Below are 20,337 nucleotides of genomic sequence, written 5' to 3'. Positions count from 1 at the left end.
GTGCCCACTTGGCCTCTGCCCGGCCACCCAGGATCCCTGCCTTCCACCAGGCCTTTGTGCGCTCACCCCGTGGAGCACAAAGGCCCCACCGCCGCCAGCCTGCCCCTCCCCCACTCTTCCCGGGGTCCCACCTGGAAGGTGGCCGCTTCCCCCAGCGCCCGGCACAGCCCGCACCCCGGTGTAAAGTCGGGCATCTGCGCAGTAAACATCTGGCTTCGGAGCTGTCCTCCGCGCCTTGGCTGCCCCAGCCAGGGGCAGGGTATGCGGAGGGCTCTAGGTCAAGGCGGGCGTTTTTGCGAGTGTAGACACCGCGGCGGCTGCGCCTGCAGGTCTGGCGGAGGAAGCGGGTGGGCGGGAACAGGGGGCGGGGCCGGCAGTGGGCGGGAGGAGGCGAGGCCTGGGGCCCCTGGCGCCTCCAATACAGGAGCTTCCTGGGCCTGGCAGCCCCTCCCTCACTGTCTCCTGTTAGGAGAGGCAGATTCTCAGGTGGCCGGGACAGGTGAAGGCAGAGAGGAGTGGCTGTCCACCTGGGGAAGGTGAGTCATCCTTCTTTCTAATCACCCTTGGGGGGACACCCAGACTTCCTCTCACTGGATTGAAACCCACCAAGATGTCCGCCCTATGAACCAGATTTTGTGGGGGCGGGCACGTGCTGGCTGCTCCCTTTACAGAAAATGACGCTGAAGCTGCCTTACTTCCAGGGCACGCTTGTTTGCTGCACCTCCCGGCCTTCCCTACCTCTACTTTTCTGAAAATTGAACTGCAAATGAAGGCTGGTGGAGCCGACCACCATTTATACCTCTCTTTTGTCACCCCATTTAGAACATACCTCGGGCCATCAGGAAGCTTTCGGAGCCAATTCTGGAGGGCGACTCAGGTGTAGGCTCTGGATACAGCCAGTTTCACGTGACGGCTGGGATGCCCAGGGGCAGGAGCCCGGCCAGGCCTTCTGCGTGTTTTAATAACTTACACTGGGGTGCAGTGGCATTGGCAGTGGTCACTCTGCTTACCTGCCCTCCCTCTGGCTAGACCACTTTCTTCCAGAGAAAAGGAGCTCTGTGCACATTGATGGGGCCTTGGTTCCCAGCAAACAAAGGGCCTAGTCTCTTGTTAGAATAACTTAATAAAACTTATAGCACCTGGAAAAAACTGAAACTCTCTCTCCACCACCTGAGATGGGGTAAAGAGGGAGATCAGTACTGATGTGTCCATCATGCAGTTTGCAAACCCAGGATGGGGGAAAAAAAATCTGGGCCACATGAGATTCAGAGTTTTGCTTTATTAGGCGTCTGTGAAGACAAGAGAGTTTGCAGACACAATCCTGTCTGGTGGTGAACTGCTGCAAAGTTCTGTGAAGTTTGAATTTATCTTGTAGTGAACGAGACCCCAATAGCTGATATTTTAGAATGCTGGTCCATATTTCAAGCAGATGAGAGGTGTGACATTATGGCCAACAACTTTTATACTAGCCATCCACTTAAGCCGTTTCCCAGCATACATATGCAGCTTAATCACAGCTATACATCTCTACAATGTGAAATTCGATCTTTGACTAATAATGCGTTTTGACTCCTGTTTACATTGGTGCATGCGATTCTTTGCTACCCTGGCAATTAACCAGACCTGGACTCTAAAAGCTAAACTTGGTCTAAATAACATTCTAAGGGTAAGGCAACCTCTATAATCTGGACTCAGCCATCATTTTGCAAAAACAGTTGTATGGTTCCTCCTCTTTCCCCTCCTGTCTGTAACCTGTCTGTTACTTAGCATTTATTCATGCCTGCTGTGTATGGAAAGGGCGGTTACAAAGGAAAGCCTTGATGATTCTGCTTCCAAGAAACGTGAATATCAGATAATATGCCGGGGACAATTGAGTAATGGGTCAAGACAACAGGCCTTGTAGATACTTTCTAAGGTTAGAAAAATGTGTTCAAGTGTACTTATCCAGTGCTCTTATTCTAGAATATTCCAGTGGGGGTAGGGAAGGAGGGATGGATTTGGAGGTTTCGTTTAAGGACTTTGACAACCAGGGCTGCAGCTCTGTGGCCAGAAGATAAAATTCTCATCCTCTCCATCACCTGTCTGCCAACACTGCAGATTTCTATCTGCTCATTTAAGAGAAACAGTACACAGGGAGACAGCATTAATGCAATGCGGGAAAGGCTTTACATTAGCCCAAAAAAGAGGGGCTTGACCATGTTACTCACACTTACACTTAGCCCAGCAGAAAAGCTGGGCTTATGTACCACTTGGTTTTTTTTTTCTTTGACCCTAGCATCCTGAAAACATCACACACAGTGGACCACGCTTTGCCCTCAGAGTGACTGCTCTGACCCGGAAGGAGAGGTCAACGACCCCTTAGGACGCAAAGGGTTTCTTAGGTTGTTCTGCACAGTCACATGGCTTCCAGAACCAGAACGTTCAGCTCTTAAAGTCTGCACAGAAGAACTGATAGAATCTGCTCCTTTCAATGGAATCTGTGACTGTTTGGGAAGGATGTGCATGGAGAAGGGTCTGATGAGGCTCCTGATCCAGGCAGTCCATGTGTGTTCAGTGTGTTCTGACCCTAGGCACCTCTGTCTATTGCTCGGTCTTGTGTACATAGTCCATAGCTTGGCATCAGCACAAATTGATGCTTAGTGAGCACAATTAAGAAACCAAACTATGGAAAATTAAGGACAGTAACAAAAGTATCATCAACAAAAATCAAGCATTTTCCTCTTTTTGAAACAAGAAAAGCGCATCGTAGAAACAAAGATTCTGTACAATATTCTAACATTATATGTACATAAAATTATATTACTCATAACTATATTGAAAAGTCTTATTTGTAGAATATGGCTGGCAACAAAGAAAGACCCATACCATTTAGCGTTTGAAGCAGGGCAGATAGCAAGAGAACATTAGCAAAGACACCTTTGTGCCTGGATACACAATCCCGCTACTAAGTTATGTGACTAACCAGCACTCTCTAGTTCTGTAGTTTGTTCGTTGTTTCACATTCCAGTAGGGAATTCTGCAGCAGCCGATGTGAAAAAGAAGACATGGTCAAATGAAATGTGAAATGCTGTTTAAAATCTGCATATTGGCTATGATAATGGGTTTGTGAATCCAAGTTGCATTGGAAGTTCACTCATTCTCCATTCATTATGCATGCCTCCAGTGATTTAATGAATTTCAGCAGGTGGAAAAGACGGCTTTGAACAGATCAGATGGGCTGTGAGTCAGATTCTTGATTCTTTTCCTCAGTTGGCTCCTGAATGTTGCAGAAAACTGGTTTTGTACAGTGGGGAAGGAGAGAGTGAAGACCCTCCAGTTGGTTCCTCAGTCAGCTCCATTCTTGGTGTCACTTTCTTGCAATTTTTTTCCTCCCCTGGCCCTTCCTGTGAGGGTTAAAAGTGCCATCTCCAAGCCAGGTGGAGGCCCAATCCCATTGACCAAGAGGGCAAGGTATGGGGTCACCTTCACATGGAAGCCCTCTTCCTAAGGGAGCCCAAAGGGGACACCTGTAGAGTGCGGGCTGTGGTCTGTGTGTGAACTTCAACAAAATCTCAGGTTAGTATTTCTCAAATTTCAGTTGAACCACGATGTGGTATACACTACAAATGCAGATTCTGGTGCCCCTCTCCAAGAGTCGGCCTCAGTTAAAAAGGGCCCGGATCCAGGAACCTGTTTTGAACACGCACCCAGGCAATTCTGATGCGGGCGAGCCACACGCCTGCCGTGAAAAAAACTGACTTAATATATCAAGTATAGATCTACAATTATTTTTAGAGAGACTTGAAAAACTGAAGATTTTAATGAAACATTGCATAGCACAGATTCTTTTCCCAAATTTCACCAAGGTATTCCTTTCAAAATGTGGAACTAAATGGCCAAAACTCTTAGGGAGATGAAGGTGAGCGGGAAGGAGGGGGTTAATTTAAAATCTGTCTGCTTTTCAAGGTGAGGGGCTCTTCTGGATGTCTGGTCTTGGTGATGCAAAGAAGACCAATGGCAACCTCATTTTCTTACCCAGAATTCCTACTAAGATTCACTAGAATTACTTTTGAACTCAGAAATTGGGGCTGGGCATGCTGGGAATTTATATCACAGCATATAATTTGGGATACATCAGTAACTCTTCACTATCTATTTCCATCATTGCAAGTTTTCACCTGCTAAGAATGTGAGGTATCAGCTCTCCTACTCGCAAAAGCCCTAGTGGATTACCCAAGGCTATGGTTATTCTTCCCTGAACCTCCTTGCTATTTAAATTATATGAGAATCTAAAACAGTGCCCAGTGTAGGCAGCCTTCTACCACCAACTAAAAACATTCCCAGTTCCCACTGAATCACCACTTTTAATCACATGATGATGAAAAGAAATCAACTGCAGATGGGTGGCATTTTTATATTGACGGTCATCCAAAAAATTTAGAAAGAAAAGTCTCAGATGAAGATCTCCTCCTGGTTCAAAGATCTCATTTTAAATCTAGAAAGACAGCAATAGGGCATCCTAAATTTTACATAACGGAGATCTGTTCAAAGCAGCGCAATCTCTGCTGCAGAAATGTACTGATTCCCTTCTCCGTGGCCGTTTCACCACTTTTGTACCTATGAAAACTAGCTGCTCCTCCAGGATCCTTTAATTTTCTATGCCTAAACCTTAATCTTAATTTCTGTTTTTCTGACTCCAGTGTGCCCTCAAAAGTCACTAATTATTTCTAGCCCTGATTATTCTCATCTTCCCTGCTGAAATTCACATGGGCAATGGTGAGGGTCAAGGTTAGGGAAAGAACAGTCAAGGTTGAGGTCAGCAGATGCAGATAAGTTGAGTTCAAGGGGGCAGGCAGCGGGGCGGGAGGGTTAGTAATTTAAGAAGTCGATCCCAACTTTGACACTCTTTGAAGTGGCTATATCAATGGCTGTGGCTTTGATCTCGGTGTCCCCGAACTGCATAAGGGTCTGGATCTCCCTCCTGGCAGGCACCGCAGTGCCACTGGTCCCCGTGAGATCCAGGCGGAGCGTGCCACACTTCTTCACCCCGGGATCAGTGATGAAGCTGACGTCGTCGTGCTCAGAGCTGTAGATGTTGATGACAATGACCAGCTGGGAGGGCTTGGCCGGGGTGTAGCTACGCTTGACCATCTCACCCAGAGCCACAGACTGGTCGGCAGAGATGAACTTGTCGAAGACGTCAGTGCACCACCGAGTGCCATCCTTCACCAGCAGCTTCTCGGGCGGGTGCTTGCCCTCCACGTAGCGGTTCAGCACGCCTACCCCGTAGGTGAGCGGTGACCGGCGCACCTTGATGACCGCGGGGTCCAGGCCAAAGAGGACGGCACCCTTGAGGATGGTGAGGCCCACGTCCTGAGGGATGATGATCCGGCACTGGTCCCCGAAGGCAGCCTGCACCGCCTGCTGCAGGAGGGGCGCCTCAGCAAAGCCACCCACCAGAAAGAGGAACTTGACGGTGGACACCTCGGGCTTCTGAAACAGGTCTCCTGGAAGGGAGGAGGCAGGGAGAATGTCCTGTCACCAAAAGCTAGCAAGGAAGGGGGAACTCGGCTGCCTGCATCTGTGGGGAACGGACAAGGCCACTTGGAACAATGTGAGGGCAGGCTTACTCTGAGCTCCTTGAACAGAATCTTTGCAGAACTGGTCTTTTAAAGAAAGGGAGTTTGCACACCAATATGTTCCGGAATAAAAGCCAGAGCTGCTGCTAAGTAGAAATGCATTTTAACAGATACATGGTGATAATTTTAAGTAGAATTTGGTTTGCATAAATGAATACTCCTAAAGCTCTCCAAACCTGTGGTTCTGTTGGGTAAGTCAAGGCAGGCTGTTATAAATAGAATTCTCTGATTTTCATAAAAATCCCATCCCACTCCTAGAGAGTCTGATTTGGTAGGTGGGGGACAAGATATTGAAAAAGGTCCCCAGTGAGTCTGCTATATGTCCCTGGGTACTGCCACCAATGTAGCAGGATAATGACATAGCCAGATTCCATTTGCTGTCTTGCAGAACTTCCTTTGGTTCACATAACAGTTCCTTCTCCCCTAGCAGGGTGAGGATGTCTAATATGTCCCAGTAAAGCAAAGAATATGCATTTCCTAGGGCCTGCCACTCTCAGGTAACATTGCCTCAGAGCTTCCAGTTCTCTGATCCTTTTTGTTGTTTTAAAGTTTTGTTTGTTTATTTAATTCTTCCTCTTTGTCATTACCAGCTCTCTGACTTTTGAGACCAAACGGAAAGCTTGGGTGAGATAAGCTCTCAGCAGCTTTGCAGTACGAGGAGAGGGATCCAGATCCTATGCCCAGCAACCTCTCCCATACATGCCCAAGCCCTGCCCAGTCCTGCGGGGCCCTTGCCTGTGGCTCCCAGATCCAGGCCAACCTGACTCCACAGGCACCAGCTGGTGATGCTGGAAAAGCCCGTCCTCTTTCTCAGCTCTGCCTCGCTGAGTGGCCGAGCCCTGGCTGATACTTACGGAGATGTTCAATGATGCTGTCGATGGTCGGCTTAAAAAGGGCGTTCATGGCATCTGGACTCATCCGCAGCATCCCCTGCGAGGACCACTTCACAAAATCCACACTGCAGGAGCATAGCATGGAGAAGAGCAGGCAGTGAGGGTCTACACGATACCCAGGCTTATCTGCATAGACATGTGCCCTGGCAGAACATCTGTCACATCTTAGCAGGCAGAACGGGGGTTGAAAGTGAAAAGCACCTTTGAAACCCTAAACTGCCAGGACCTGGACCCTTAGAAGCTCAAAAGCTAAGACATAATCTCTTCTCTGTATCTTAAGTTTGGCTGTGACCGACCTTCCCCTGGGATAGTGGAGGCCAAAGTCTAGTGCAAAGACAAGGAGATAAAGGGCTTACTGTCTCTTTTGCAGGACCACACTTTGAATCCAACAATATTTGGATTCAAGCACGTTAAAGGCTCCCTGGCGAGTTTATTGTACTGCTACTTACAGCTACAAATGTGTGTGCTCAGGTGCATGTCCTCAGCCCTCCAGGCACCTGTCAGGTGACAGAGTAAGCCTAATTTTACTACGTGGCCCTCACGGTCTCTGTCCAGAAGCAGCAGTGTGGAGCAAAGAGAGCCCTGGACAGGAATCCAGGATTGTGGGGCTCTAGCCTGGCCACGACCACTGTGGAGCTCTGGGACTCTGGGCAGATTAGACCCCACTTTCTCCAAGCCCGGTCTCCACGTCTGGAAGTTAAGGATAACTGCACTTGCCTTACCTCCTTCACGGGGGTTGTTGTAAAGATGAAGTTAAATACCATGTCTGTGAAAGCGCTCTGGAAACTTTCTGGCACTAAGCAAATGCCATGGACTATATATTCCCCAAACCCACAGGGCGTGCCCCGCCTGTTCTCAGAGGCCAGGCAAATGGCACCTCTGTCCCTGATGCAAAGCACACACCAGCAGCTTCCCAGCAACACATTCTAGATGCTGGACAGGAATCTAGAACGTGTTGGAAAGGAATCCTTTCCATGGCATAGGCCAAAGGACAATGCGGTGTGGTATCGAATGACCCCATGGCTGGCTGCAGCCTGTTTCTTATTGGGAGGGTTGACAGGCCCCAGAACTGTGCAGGTAGGTCTTGGGATTCCAAACAGAGGACAGGTACCCTCTGTGGGGGACCAACGGGGCAGAGAACATCAGCCCAGTAAGAGGGTCCAGACTGGCCCTGCTCCAAGGGCAAGAAGACCTGACATGAAATCTGCTTTGATTTCCACTAAAAGGAACCAGGGCTTCTTAGGGAAATGGCCGATTCCAGGCCTGGGGTAGGGAATGGAAAGATAAGCCAAGAAGGCTCATCTTCACATACAAGAAGGCAAAGACACTGTCAACCACCACAAATGTCATGTCAAAGGGACTCAGAGCCAACGTGAGAAGGTTCCTACTGGCCAAGATGGGACAGTGTTGGTGTCAATAAGGATGGAACTGCCATGGTTTAAAATACATCAAATATGCTTAAATCCTTAAATTCTTAATGATACTCCCCCTCATGCCCTCACAAAAGGAAAAATTCATTAGACACTTTGGCGGATACTAGGAAATTGATTCTTTTTGTTTTTTTTTTAACTCATAAATGGAGTTGAAAACCAACCTATTTATCCTGTCTTCCCTAAGTGAGCTGTAGTTCAGGGCAAGCAAACCACTGAGGAGCCAAGTTTCTCTCTCTGGGAGTATTCTAGCTAAATAAATGAGGAAGGAGTGATGGGCCAAGATGGTGGCCATGTGGCCACCCCTAATGCATTAGTGGACCAGGCAATAATCATCAATGGCTGCTAACATCACAAAAGGAGAGACAGGCAGACATTTCGTGTCCCCTGATGGGATGCAATAGGAGGGACCACCACCCATAAGGCATATATGCCAAAGATTCAAACTTGAATCTGATTAAACCTCTAAGTCAATCTGCCAACTTGTAAAAGGAAAAAAAAAAAAAAAAAGGCCATGGGATAGAACCTGCTGTGTAACACCATGGACATGAGATAAGCAACGCCCAGATTATAGGAAATTCCAATCTAAGGACAAACTACTAGTTTTGCCATCTAATAAATTGTGAAGGAAAAACCAGGAGGGGAACCTGTACATTAGTGGGACTCGAGGGGCATATCAGATAGCTGCTATGTAGAGCCCTCATTTGGATGTTGATACAAAGTAAAAAAAAAAAAAATGAGACAAATGGAAAAATGTTAATGTTAACTAGATATTTGATAATATTGAGGAATTATTAATTGTTAAGTGTTATCATGATATTGTGGTTGTGATTTAAAACTTGTCTCCTTTAGAGGTACATACTGAAATAGATGAGATGCTAGTCTCTCTAAGATTTGCTTTAAAATAATTGGATATAGACTAGCCAGGAACTGACAGTTGTTGAAGCTGGACAATGGGGTATTTTACAGGATAAATGTTTGACATGTTCCCTTACAAAAGGGTTATTAGAAAAAGGTAATTATGAAATATGATAGGTAAATCTGTCTGTAGTCATCATTTCATGATGGATATTATATATATATTTAAAATGTTTAAGAATATTAGAAATCTATTATTTTTATCTATGTTTTTAAATTCAGCTTTAAACCATCTTCTAAATATATTCATTTTGCAACAAGCTGAGACACAAAATCAGCCAAGGGACTCAGAGTAGCAAGAAACCTACACTCCCATTGGATTAATTCCACAAATATTTATTGAGCACCTACTGCATACCAGGTTCTCTTCTAGACACTGGGGATACAGCAGGGGCCAAAACTAAACTTCGCTGCTTTCATAGTTTCTCTGTTTTTAGCAAATACATAGATTATACTTGCCGGGTCCCAGGCATTGTTCTAAGCACTCAACATGTATGAATTCATTGCATTCTCACAACAAACCTTGGAATTACACGGAATTATTATCCCCATTTTCCACATGAAAACAACTGAGGGAAGAGAAGTTGAGTCCCTTGCCCAAGGTCATACAGCCAGTGTGTAGGATTGGAACCTGAAGTCCACACTTCGTTCCTCTCTCCCATCAGCATGATCCACCCGCTAGAATGTCCAGAGCCCGAGGTGATGAGCCCCACTCACTTGCTTTTCCGCAAGGCGTGCTCCACACTGTGCCCACGGAACTTCTTGTAGTAGTCAATGAAGGAGAAGGGCAGGGTGATGTTCAGCGGGTTAGTTCTGTCTGGGGCAGCCGCCCTTTTGCGAGACTCAAACGCAATCATTAAGTCTACCCAGGCTGCAGGGCGTTTGATTTTGAATTGTTCAATAAAATCCTCTCCAAATATTTTATACAGAAGTTTTTCGAATTCATAATCTACTCCTAAGGATCCATAGGGTCCGCCTGAGTTGAGAACAAAAAGGGAGGCCATGGTGTTAAAAACCATTAGAAACCCAGTCCAGACTCTGAGAAACAGGCCCACCTGTTCATCTCTGAGCCTCTTAGCAATGGGACTGCAGCTATAAGTGTTTACTTATACTTCAGAACCCTGTGCTGCTTCTCGTTCCATGTGGAGAAGCTTTTCCCTACAGAAATCTCTTGTCAACAATCTTTATTTTATTATTTTATTTTTGTTTTTTCTTTTTTTTTTGAGACAGAGTTTTCGCCCTTGTTGCCCAGGCTGGAGTGCAGTGGCACAATCTTGGCTCACTGCAACCTCTGCCTCCTGGGTTGAAGCGATTCTCCTGCTTCAGCCTTCCGAGTAGCTGGGATACAGGCACACACCACCATGCCCGGCTAATTTTTGTATTTTTAGTAGAAATGAGATTTTGCCACGTTGGCCAGGCTGGTCTCAAACTCCTGACCTCAGGTGAACCACCTGCCTCGGCCTCTCAAAGTTCTGGGATTACAGGCATGAGCCACCACTCCCAGCCAACAATCTATTTTAAATCAATTACATTTTTAAAAAAATCAATAATTTTATCTAACTAGGACCATCATGGTATTCTAATCCAAGACATCCAAGAGCGGGGGCTGGAAAATCAGCAGGCCTGGTCTAGTCCCTCTGTGATCCTCTAATTTCTTATTATCCTTTCCCCTCCAACCTCCCAAAATGGAAACAGCATGTTCTTTGGTTTCGCAATCTTTTTTTTGAGGGTCTCACTCTGTCACCCAAGTTGGAGTGCAGTGGCGCAATCTCTGCTGACTGCAACCTCTGCCCCCTGGGTTCAAGCAATTCTCCTGCCTCAGCCAGCTGAGTTGCTGGGGCTACAGGTGTGCACCACCACACCCAGCTAATTTTTGTATTTTTAGTGGAGACGGGGTTTCATCATGTTGGCCATGCTGGTCTCCAACTCCTGACCTCAAGTGATCTGCCTGCTTGGCCTCCCAAAATGCTGGGATTACAGGTGTGAGCCACCGCACTTGGCCAATGGTTTGGCAATCTTGATCCAAGACAAGGTGAGGCCTCCCTAGAAAGTTCACCTCAGCACGGTCATGGGCAACATCAAGTTGCAATCTCATCCTTTCAGAATTTTCAGAAACCAACACCCTTGGCCAGGATCTGAAACAGGCTTGCTTTAGGCCAAAACCCAAGTTGTGGTGGTTTGTGTTTTAAAGAATGTTTAATTGCATTTTGCTTTCCAATTTCAAGCAGACATTAGTATCCTCCACCGCCTACGATCCCACATGTTAGTGGCATTCAAGAGAATAAAACTGAGAGTTATCTGAAACAAGTGAAAACAGAACTGCCTGGAAACGGCTCAGATATAAGAAAATTAGCCCTGCAGGGGCTCACCTGTTGCTTTATACAGTTCCTTAAGGTGTCCCTCTGGTAACCGGATCTGATGGACTGTCAGGTCTACAGTGCCACCGCCGCTGTCCACAACCACATACTTGTCACCTGGCACAAAAACAGCCATCTTTTACACAGTTTGCCAACCCCATCTGAAACAAGCTGGTGGGTGGTAACTAGGTAGACCCAGCTAATTGCCCTCAATAGTTCTCATTAGCACAATGGTTTTGCTAATTAGCAGCTCCAGGAGTTAACCATGACCAAAGAGAATGCAATCTGCCCAGGAGGACGGTTAGGCATGGGTGATGGAGAACCCAGGTGAGTGAATCTAAGATTCACACATTGCTGCATCCCTGGCACGTACTTAGTGGGCAGTTTCCTGCCACGTGAATAGTGAGTGCTCTAAAATCATCTGTGTTTCACATAAGACTTACTCTGGAACTGATCAGTTCCAATCCCTACCTGGTTTTACAACATGCAAAATTACAGCTCCCAAAAGAGCTCTCCCTGCGTGAGTGGTCTTTAGAACCCACTGAGTTTGAACATTTTCCAAAAGTGCAAAAGGGACAAACGGGAATGGCTTTTCGCGAGCAGCACAGGAAAATCCAGCAAGAGCAAAGGACATTGAAGGACGCTACCTTCCTCCAGCTCGGACCAGATTTCTCCTATGACATTCTCCACCAAAAAGGTCCGACTCTGCCGATTACGCCGTATGTGTTCCTTAGCTAGTGGCCGACAGAAAGAAAATGATGACGGGTAAGAAAGCATGAAAAAGCAGAGATCATCTGCAGTCAGTGGAGGCAATAGCATGAGGAGATTTAGGGATGGAACATTAGTGACATTTGACCAAAATAAGTCAATACGATGTCGGGAATCACAAAGCCAGCTCTTCTCAGAGAACGTGATTTCCACCGGCCTTCCTCTATTCCTTGGCTTAGCCTGTGCCCAGCTGAAAAGCCCGCCCTGATGAGATTCTCACAATAACCATTGGAATTAGGTGGAATTATTATCCCCATTTTCCACGTGAAAAAAACCGAGGGAAGAGAATGTGGTCAAATGTGACCCTACCCTGGTCACATTTTTTGGAGAATGGGTTAATGAAATCGCCTAGTTTCCCGGCTTTGCTGCCCCAGGGAGGAAGCTATCTGCCAAACAGCCTGCAGTGCGCTCGGTTAAACAATTCCACATTAAGGAATTTTGTCTGATACAAGGAATTCGGGGTATGTTTTCCTAACACGGACCCTGGATAAATGGACTGGGGGCCATTTCCTGACCCAGCTGAAGCCAATATGCATTGCGGCCACAAGGTGGCGCGTCTGGGCCTGGCAAACCCCTGTGCTGCCTTTTCCATGAACACAGGGACAACCTCCGCTCCTGCTGTGGCTTGGGGTGCTGAGTGGCGGAGAGACATGTGTGGCTGTGACAGGGCACAAATCATTGTCCCTATGTTCGGAGAAGGAAATCAGGTCAGGAGAGGTTAAGGGGCTTGCAGTTCCCACAATTCTATATATTTTTTTTTCTTTGAGACGGAGTCTCGCTCTGTCGCCCAGGCTGGAGTGCAGTGGCGCGATCTCGGCTCACTGCAAGCTCCGCCTCCCGGGTTCATGCCATTCTCCTGCCTCAGCCTCCTGAGTAGCTGGGACTACAGGCGCCCGCCACCACGCCCGGCTAATTTTTTTTTTTTTTTTTTTTTTGTATTTTTAGTAGAGACGGGGTTTCACCGTGGTCTCGATCTCCTGACCTCGTGATCCACCCGCCTTGGCCTCCCAAAGTGTTGGGATTACAGGCGTGAGCCACCGCGCCTGGCCCCACAATTCTTTTCTTGCAGTCTGAAATTAACCCTCAGACCTTAGGCCCTCATGCCTTTGAGATTTAACAATTTACAGGGAAGCTGGAAACAGCAGAATAATGGAATGTTTCGAGATGAGAAGGGTGCTGTGAAAGGGCACCTGGGGGGCGGCAAGGCACCACCAAGGTGGGAGTTTGGGCAAATCGACCCTCTGGGCCTCAGTTTCCTTGTCCATAAAATGGGGATATTAATAGTTGGGTTAAATTCATCGTGGGCAGAACAAGGACTGACTCTCCAATGTATCCTCAGCCAGCACACAGTAGGTGATAATGAAGGCAACACACCTAGTGTGAGACCCAGTACTCAGCAAATGATAACTGTGGGCGATGGAGGGCAGCCCCTGATGTTACAGGGGAAGGCTTCGCTGTCTGTGCTCTGCTGCCCCATCCCACAACCTCACCCCCTCCCAATTTTTTGTTGTTGTTTAATCCCTAAACTGGTGCTGCTGATTTTGAACTATCCTAGAAAATCCTCTGCTGTGGGTTATCCAATAAGGCACCCTTTACCCTCTGGCCTCTTTCAGCAAAGAACACAGTGTTTACAAAACAACTTCTTCTCTGGGGATTAGAATTGCAAATACCAGGCCAGCTCCAAGGTCTTCTAAACCAGGGCCTGGTTTAGAGTGGAGAGGGAGGCATCCCTTGATTAAAGAGTTCCTGTGGGCCTGGGAGGGCTCCCCAAACTTGGGGCCTCTCTCCTGCTCCCAGCACTGGCTCCAGGATGGTCTCGATCTCCTGACCTTGTGATCTGCCCGCTTCGGCCTCCCAAAGTGCTGGGATTACAGGTGTGAGCCACCGCGCCCGGCCGGCATTTGGTTTTCTAAAGCCATCTAGATGGTTAAAAAGATGGCATTCATAAAATACAGCCAAGCGAGGCTAATACGACATGTACTGAGCTCTCAAAAATTAGCCCAGTTTTCAGGCAAATTAAGTCCCAGATTGTGAAAAATGTATCCTTTATCAATCCCATTCAATCATGTGCAAGTAAAATCATGCTGACAGCAAACCCTGCGATGCTGGGGCTGAGCAACAGCTCCATTTCTCCCCGTGGCACCCACTGGCCTTCAGTCACAGAGGGGCATCCAGGCATCTCAGGTACTCCTGGTTAAGTGCTCTGCCAGGCTCGCCCCAGACAGCACTCGTCTCCTGGGAGAGATGTTCTCATTGTAAAGTGAGGCTGTCACCAAACCCACGGCCTCACTGCCCTTCGGAGGGGCGGCGCCCAACAATTTGAGGATTTCAAAAACCAGGAAGACCCTCTGAGCACACAGAGACAGCAAATTCCACAAGCCACAGGGCAGGAACACAGAACAGTGTGGGGGCAGATGTGATACATTAAGGGAAAGGAAACCAAAAACTCTCAGGGAAGGCAATCTTTCAAAAAACAGATGTTCCCCCCTCAAATGTGCTATACTCGCAAAAAGTTAAAAACAGCTATTCTAGAATTAGCTAATGGTCATGTATTTGTGTTTATGAACAACATGAAGAATCAGCATGTAAGATATAAACTTAGTCTTTCCTCTTTTTTCCAGTGAAAACAATGGAGATTAAAATTTAAATAAACCTCTGAGTATTTAAATTGTGAATGCATTTGATTTAGTTAGCAATAAGGCTAGCCTCGGTGAGCCTTGAGGAGGTCGAGCATTGGTAGAAAGGGGCAATTCAAGCCCTCACATCTTAAAGGGAAGCTGTTTCCATTTACTCTGGGTAAATCAGATCTAAGGTGTGAGCACACAGCTCCTGGAGGGCTAGGGGGCAGCCTGGTGACGAGGGAGTCTTTTGCCACTGCTTTGTGGCTGAGGTTCCCAGATTCCTAAATCTTGGGACTGAAATACAGACAGGGGGCCTCTGGAGCAGAGTTGCTTCTGTCAAGAGGAAGAGGGGAGGCCTGGAGGAGGCAGCCTGAGACCATCTGGGCAGGAATACACATGGCCTCAGGGTGAGCCTGGCCTGGTGCCTTGGGAAGTGCAGGGATGGGCCTTGGGTGTGGGGTCCAAAGAAAAGTTGGGAACAAGCTTGTGGCAGAGAAAATTCAGCAACGGTCCTCACTGATGTCTTCTTCCCTCTCCTCCTCCCGGGCCTGGGGCCTTCCAGTGGCGGATGGGGGTGAGCATGGGTGACAGATGGGTATCTGCCCTCAAAGCCCTCGTCTGGGAACAGAGCTCAGAGCTGCAGTGCCCGGCGCCACCCCCACAGTGCTCCCACTTAGTGCCCATGCTCACATTGGTGCCTTGACATTGACAGGGCGTGTCTGCAAACCCTATAGCCCTCGACACACCCACAGAGCCCTGGATACCAGGGAACCAAGTTCTGTGACCAAGGCTATGACCCACTTGCATGCAGGTAATTATTAAAGAGAAAAATCTTTTTAAAATCCCCATCCTGAGTCTCCTTAAGGCGGTGCTCCTTCCCATAGCTAGGCGAGCATCACCTAGGTCAGGAAAAGTCAGCTGGTTTCATCTGCATTTTTAACTCTCAGCGAAGACACACAATGAGCTCATCACACATGAAGCAGGCCCAATGAGTGAGTCAGCAATAAATCAACAGTCTTAATGGAGAATTAATAACAGGCAATGGAATTAGATTAAGAATCTGTTAATACACAAGAAAGATTAAGAGCCTAATACAATGCGAGGCCAAGAACCGCTCTCAGGCTACCCTCAGATTCTTAGAGGGAAGCTCCCCGTCCCCAGGCACTTGGTGGGTGATGAACCAGGGTAACCATGCCTCCATTTATGGGGGTCCTTGGAGGGGCCAAGTAGGGGGGCTGAGCAGAGAGGTGCTTAAAGCCCACCTGCTCCTGGAGTATCCTGATTCTTCATTATGGCACTAAGTGCCTTTAAAATCATCAGAGGGAGAGAGATATCCAGGGCTTGGGAGGGAAGGAGAGCAGGAGGGGGAGAGAGAGAGCAGAGGTACCCTGTGTAAACCCAGCTCCTACTGTGTCACTGCCGCTGTACCCATTGACAGCTGCCTTGCTGCTCAGCTCGATCATCTGGTGTAGCCGCAGCTTTCGGCAGTAGATGGAGGCTGCCTCAGGCTCCAAGGCGATGATGAGCTGCTCCGAGTTCTCGGGGGAGGCCAGGCCTGCCTGGAAGACAGAAACAGAGGCTGGGACCCAGGGCCCCCTGGGCTGGCCTGCTCCCAGGACACCCACGCCTGGGCTGACATCCCTAAGAAAGGCGCACTCATGCTCTGCCTCTGTGGGACATTCTCTACACAGTCCTCCTCAGAGCGTAAGGTCGGGGTGCCTCAGTACTGGGCCCCAGGCCAGATTCCCAAACACCCCAGGGTGGCCAAAGAAAATGTACAGGCACCCTGGGGGAAACACCAGGTGCTCTGGCTGTGGGGCCTCTTGCACTTGGGGCCTCCGTGGCTCAGAGCTGAGCAGCACTATGGGGAGGAGCGGGGGGAGTCGGACTGTAGGAGGCACACGGGCTTCCATGCTCCAGTGGTGGAGGAATGGAGTTGCAGAGACCCCAAAACTTTCCAAACCATCACAGGATGGAAGGCAGGTGATCTGTTCTCAGTTGTAATATACCACACGGTCTGACCAAATCGGAGCAAACCCCTATCTCTGGTGGCCTTGGAAACAGACCATGGCTGGGTCTCAGCAACACAAGCATTTGACTTCGCTATCTGGGTAACCGACCTGTTATCTCCAGAGCGCTAGGAGGGTTCCTGAGATTTGCCTACTGGGGGTAACAGATGAGCAGCGGCTCTAGGAGGAAGACCCTCCTGGAATCCCATATAGTCCCTCATTTTCTAGAGTGCGGTTGAGTCAGCAAGCAGGTATCTTATTCAAAGCCTCCACCCTTTAATAGTTTTATTATAGACATATATCACATATAGTAATAAATATTCCTTTAACAATCTGATCCCCAAGTTCTCATCTGTGGCTTCCATCTGCAAACATTTGGGGCCTTAGCCTGTAGTAGGCAGAAGTGCTTCTGCTCTGTGACATCTGACCAGTCCCAGTCACCACTCTTGTGGGCCTTCAGAAGGGCCAGCCTAAGAGGCCTTGGGACAACCCTTCTGAGGATGCTCAGAGAAACAGCTTGGCTGGGCCTCTAACCAGGTCCCACCTCTCATGGCCTTGAGCTGCAGCAGGAGGCCCCACTTGCTTCTGGAAACCATTCAGGCACACGGGTGTCCTCGGTTGCCAGCCCGATGGACCATGGAAGCACACTTCATCCCTGCCACTGCCGTGCTGCTGACTTTCTGCCGTTTCTTAGGAACCTTGCGATGCTGCCTTCATACCATGCCTACTGGGAGGAAGGCCTCGAGTTCTATACCAGACCCCAGGGGTTTAGTGCATTCTTCTTGCAGACCAGGTTCAGAAGGTCTCCTAATGTCACACACACACAAATAACCTCTCACCAGGCGAAGCCGGCCTCATCATGGGCAGAGGGGCTTGGGAGGTCCAATTATTGGGCAAGGAGGGAAGGGGTTTTCAGGTATTAAGGATGCAAAGTGGCCAGGCATGGTGGCTCACACCTGTAATCCCAGCACTTTGGGAGGCTGAGGCGGGCAGATCACCTGAGGTCAGGAGTTCGAGACCAGCATGGCCGGCATGGTGAAACCCCATCTCTACTAAAAAAAAAAAAAAATAGCTGGGCATGGTGGGGGCAGCGCCTGTAATCCCAGTTACTCGGGAGGCTGAGGCAGGAGAATTGTTTGAACTCGGGAGGCAGAGGGTTGCAGTGAGCCAAGATGGTGCCACTGTACCCCAGCCTGGGAGACAAGAGTGAAATTCCATCTCAAAAAAAAGAAAAAAAAAAGAATGCAAAGGACCTTCAGAGCTATTTATCAACTCCTTCACTTTAAGTAGAAAGAGAGGGAGGGTGGCCCACTGTCCCAGTTTGCCCAGGATAGAGGGATTTCCTGGGATGAGACTTTCAGCGCTAAAACTGATCCGACCAGCAGGCAGGTGACTGAACATCTTCACTCTGTAAATACCAAATGCCTCAAAATGGCAGAACCACATCTGGAAGCCTGACTTAATAAAACCAGATAAGAACCACCACTCTCGTGTCCTGCACTGTCTGTGGCGAACCCTGTTCCCATCACCTAGTACCCTCAGCTACGGCCAACCACCCGGGCAGCATCAATGCCTGTCAGCTCAGCCCGTGGGTCAGAGAGGCTGGGTCTGCCCTTAGGTGACATCGGTCAACAGGGCCCTGACTCAGGTGCATGACAGGATTTCCCACTGCCCCCTATTCAAGCAAGTAAAAGTCCCCCCTCCCCAGCTTCACTCTCACAGGGTCACATTAGACATCCTTAGCACAAACGTGGCTGGAGGTTAAAGTGGAAGAGGATGTGGCTCTCACACATGCAGTGCCTCTGGGCCTGGATCCCAAGGGGCCAGGAGGAAGAAATCTCAAATAAGACCAAGAGGGGCCCCTTCCGAGGGACAGCTCCTCTGCTGATTCTTCCATCCTTGAGGTTGTGGAGTCAAGGACCTCCCAGGAGAACAGAAGCTCCAGGGGGGAAGCTTCCACAAAACGGGGTGAGGAAGAAGGGACAACTTGCTGCAAAGAAACTGCTGGGCCTGTATGTATACAATTCTCCAAAGTTCAAACTTGAAAATAAACTGGGGGCTGGGGTAGAGCCATGAGTGAAGCCGAAGGAGTTGGTGTGAAGGAAGAAAGGCAAACACCCAGAAGCTACATTACGGTTGCCATGTCCTACTGGGATGTCAGCCTGCCAGGTGGGACTTGCAGCAGTGAGGTCCCCTCAGAGCCAGAAAAAGCAAGGTGGGCCTGGGCCACGGCAGCAGGGACAGGGATGGGAAGGGAGAAAGGGTGGCATAAGCTCTGCCCCTTGTCCCCTCTTCCCACACTGTAAGCCCCGCCCCTCATCCCTCGTCCTACACTGTAAGCTCCACCCCTCATTCTTCTTCCCACACCATAAGCCCCACCCTATCCCTCTTCCCATACCAGAAGCTCCGCCCCTCATCCCTCTTCCCAAACTATAACCTCCGCCCCATCCTTCTTCCCACACCATAAGCTCCGCCCCCATCCTTCTTCCCACACCATAAGCTCCCCCCTCATCCTTCTTCCCACACCATAAGCTCCGCCCCCATCCTTCTTCCCACACCATAAGCTCCGCCCCATCCCTCTTCCAGCACCATAAGCTCCGCCCCTCACCCCCTCTTCCCACACCATAAGCTCCGCCCCCATCCCTTTCCCACACCATAAGCTCCACCCCTCATCCCTCTTCCCACACCATAAGCTCCACCCCTCACCTCTTCCCACACCATAAGCTCGCCCCTCATGCCTCTTCCCACACCATAAGCTCCGCCCCTCATCCCTCTTCCCACACCATAAGCTCTGCCCCTCACCCCTCTTCCCACACCATAAGCTCTGCCCCTCATCCCTCTTCCCACACCATAAGCTCCGCCCCTCATCCCTCTTCCCACACTGTAAGCTCTGTCCCCATCTCTCTACCCACACTACCCCTGAAATTCTGAGCAGGAACTCTTACTTAGATGGGAAATCTTTATATGGAAATTCAGATCCAGCAGTCTAGAGGGGTGAAGAGCCCTGGGTAAAATTCTACAACTCAAGGGCATCCAAGTGTGCCTGGTGTGCAACTGAAAATCCAGCAGAACTGTCCCCCTCCCAGGACACTCTCACATCTTGAAGACACTCAGGCTGCCCCAAGTCTGTGGAAAACAGCTTGGGGTGGCCACTCAGGGGAGGCCTTTAATCTGTCCCTGTCCAGCTGGGCTGGCCTCAGCTCCACAGCAGAAGCTTTGGCCTGTTTCCATAGGGGGTTCCCCCCTGTACCAAGATGAGGATGCAGGTGGGAAGCGAAGGTGCAGAGGACACCACTCCTGAGGGGAGGAAAAGGCAAGGTCATGGGCCCAGGCAGTGTCTGGGAGGCCTCGGACAAAGTAACCACACTTCTTTGCTTGAACCAGCTCCTGTCCAGTGAGGGGCCGTGTCCCACCCACAAACTCCCATGGAGGCCACAGTAGAGAGCTGAGGAGAGGTGAGAAGAGGCAGCGGACTCTGCACAAATTCAACCTCCCCAGGAGTCCCAGAGCTGCTGTGGACTCCAAGAAAAGGAGGAAATGCTAAAGCATCGCCCAGGCTCTCAAAAACCCAGCCGTCTTTCTCTCTGGGCAGCAGGATCCAATGCTTGGAAGTGCAAGCTTTGTTTCTGCATTAACACTTGCAGCCACCCTCAACAGAAGCCCTCCACTTGGCAGCCCTCAGCAAACCTACGGGTCTGTTTGCCTGGGATCAGGCCAGGGTCA

At 49.1% G+C, this 20,337-nt stretch overlaps 1 protein-coding gene across 3 annotated transcripts in view; it reads right to left on the bottom strand.

The window, feature by feature from the left end:
• Window positions 1–1,259: 1,259 nt before the first annotated feature.
• HSPA12A (heat shock protein family A (Hsp70) member 12A) overlaps window positions 1,260–20,337 on the bottom strand; it is a 179,104-nt gene continuing 160,026 nt past the window's right edge. For all 3 annotated transcript variants that reach the window (XM_030806509.1, XM_030806511.1, XM_030806516.1), the window contains 6 exons: window positions 15,993–16,164; window positions 11,864–11,950; window positions 11,229–11,333; window positions 9,577–9,835; window positions 6,473–6,576; window positions 1,260–5,486 (listed from right to left, as the gene is read on the bottom strand). In XM_030806509.1, the coding sequence (XP_030662369.1) occupies window positions 4,849–5,486; window positions 6,473–6,576; window positions 9,577–9,835; window positions 11,229–11,333; window positions 11,864–11,950; window positions 15,993–16,164 (1,365 nt within the window). In that variant the 3' untranslated portion in view covers window positions 1,260–4,848. The remainder of the gene's footprint in view (window positions 5,487–6,472; window positions 6,577–9,576; window positions 9,836–11,228; window positions 11,334–11,863; window positions 11,951–15,992; window positions 16,165–20,337) is intronic.

This window comes from Nomascus leucogenys, chromosome 3, assembly GCF_006542625.1.
Source record: "Nomascus leucogenys isolate Asia chromosome 3, Asia_NLE_v1, whole genome shotgun sequence".
Taxonomy (NCBI): Eukaryota; Metazoa; Chordata; class Mammalia; order Primates; family Hylobatidae; genus Nomascus; species Nomascus leucogenys.
The sequence above is the reverse complement of the archived record's forward strand: the minus strand, read 5'-3'. Positions and strand labels throughout refer to the sequence as shown.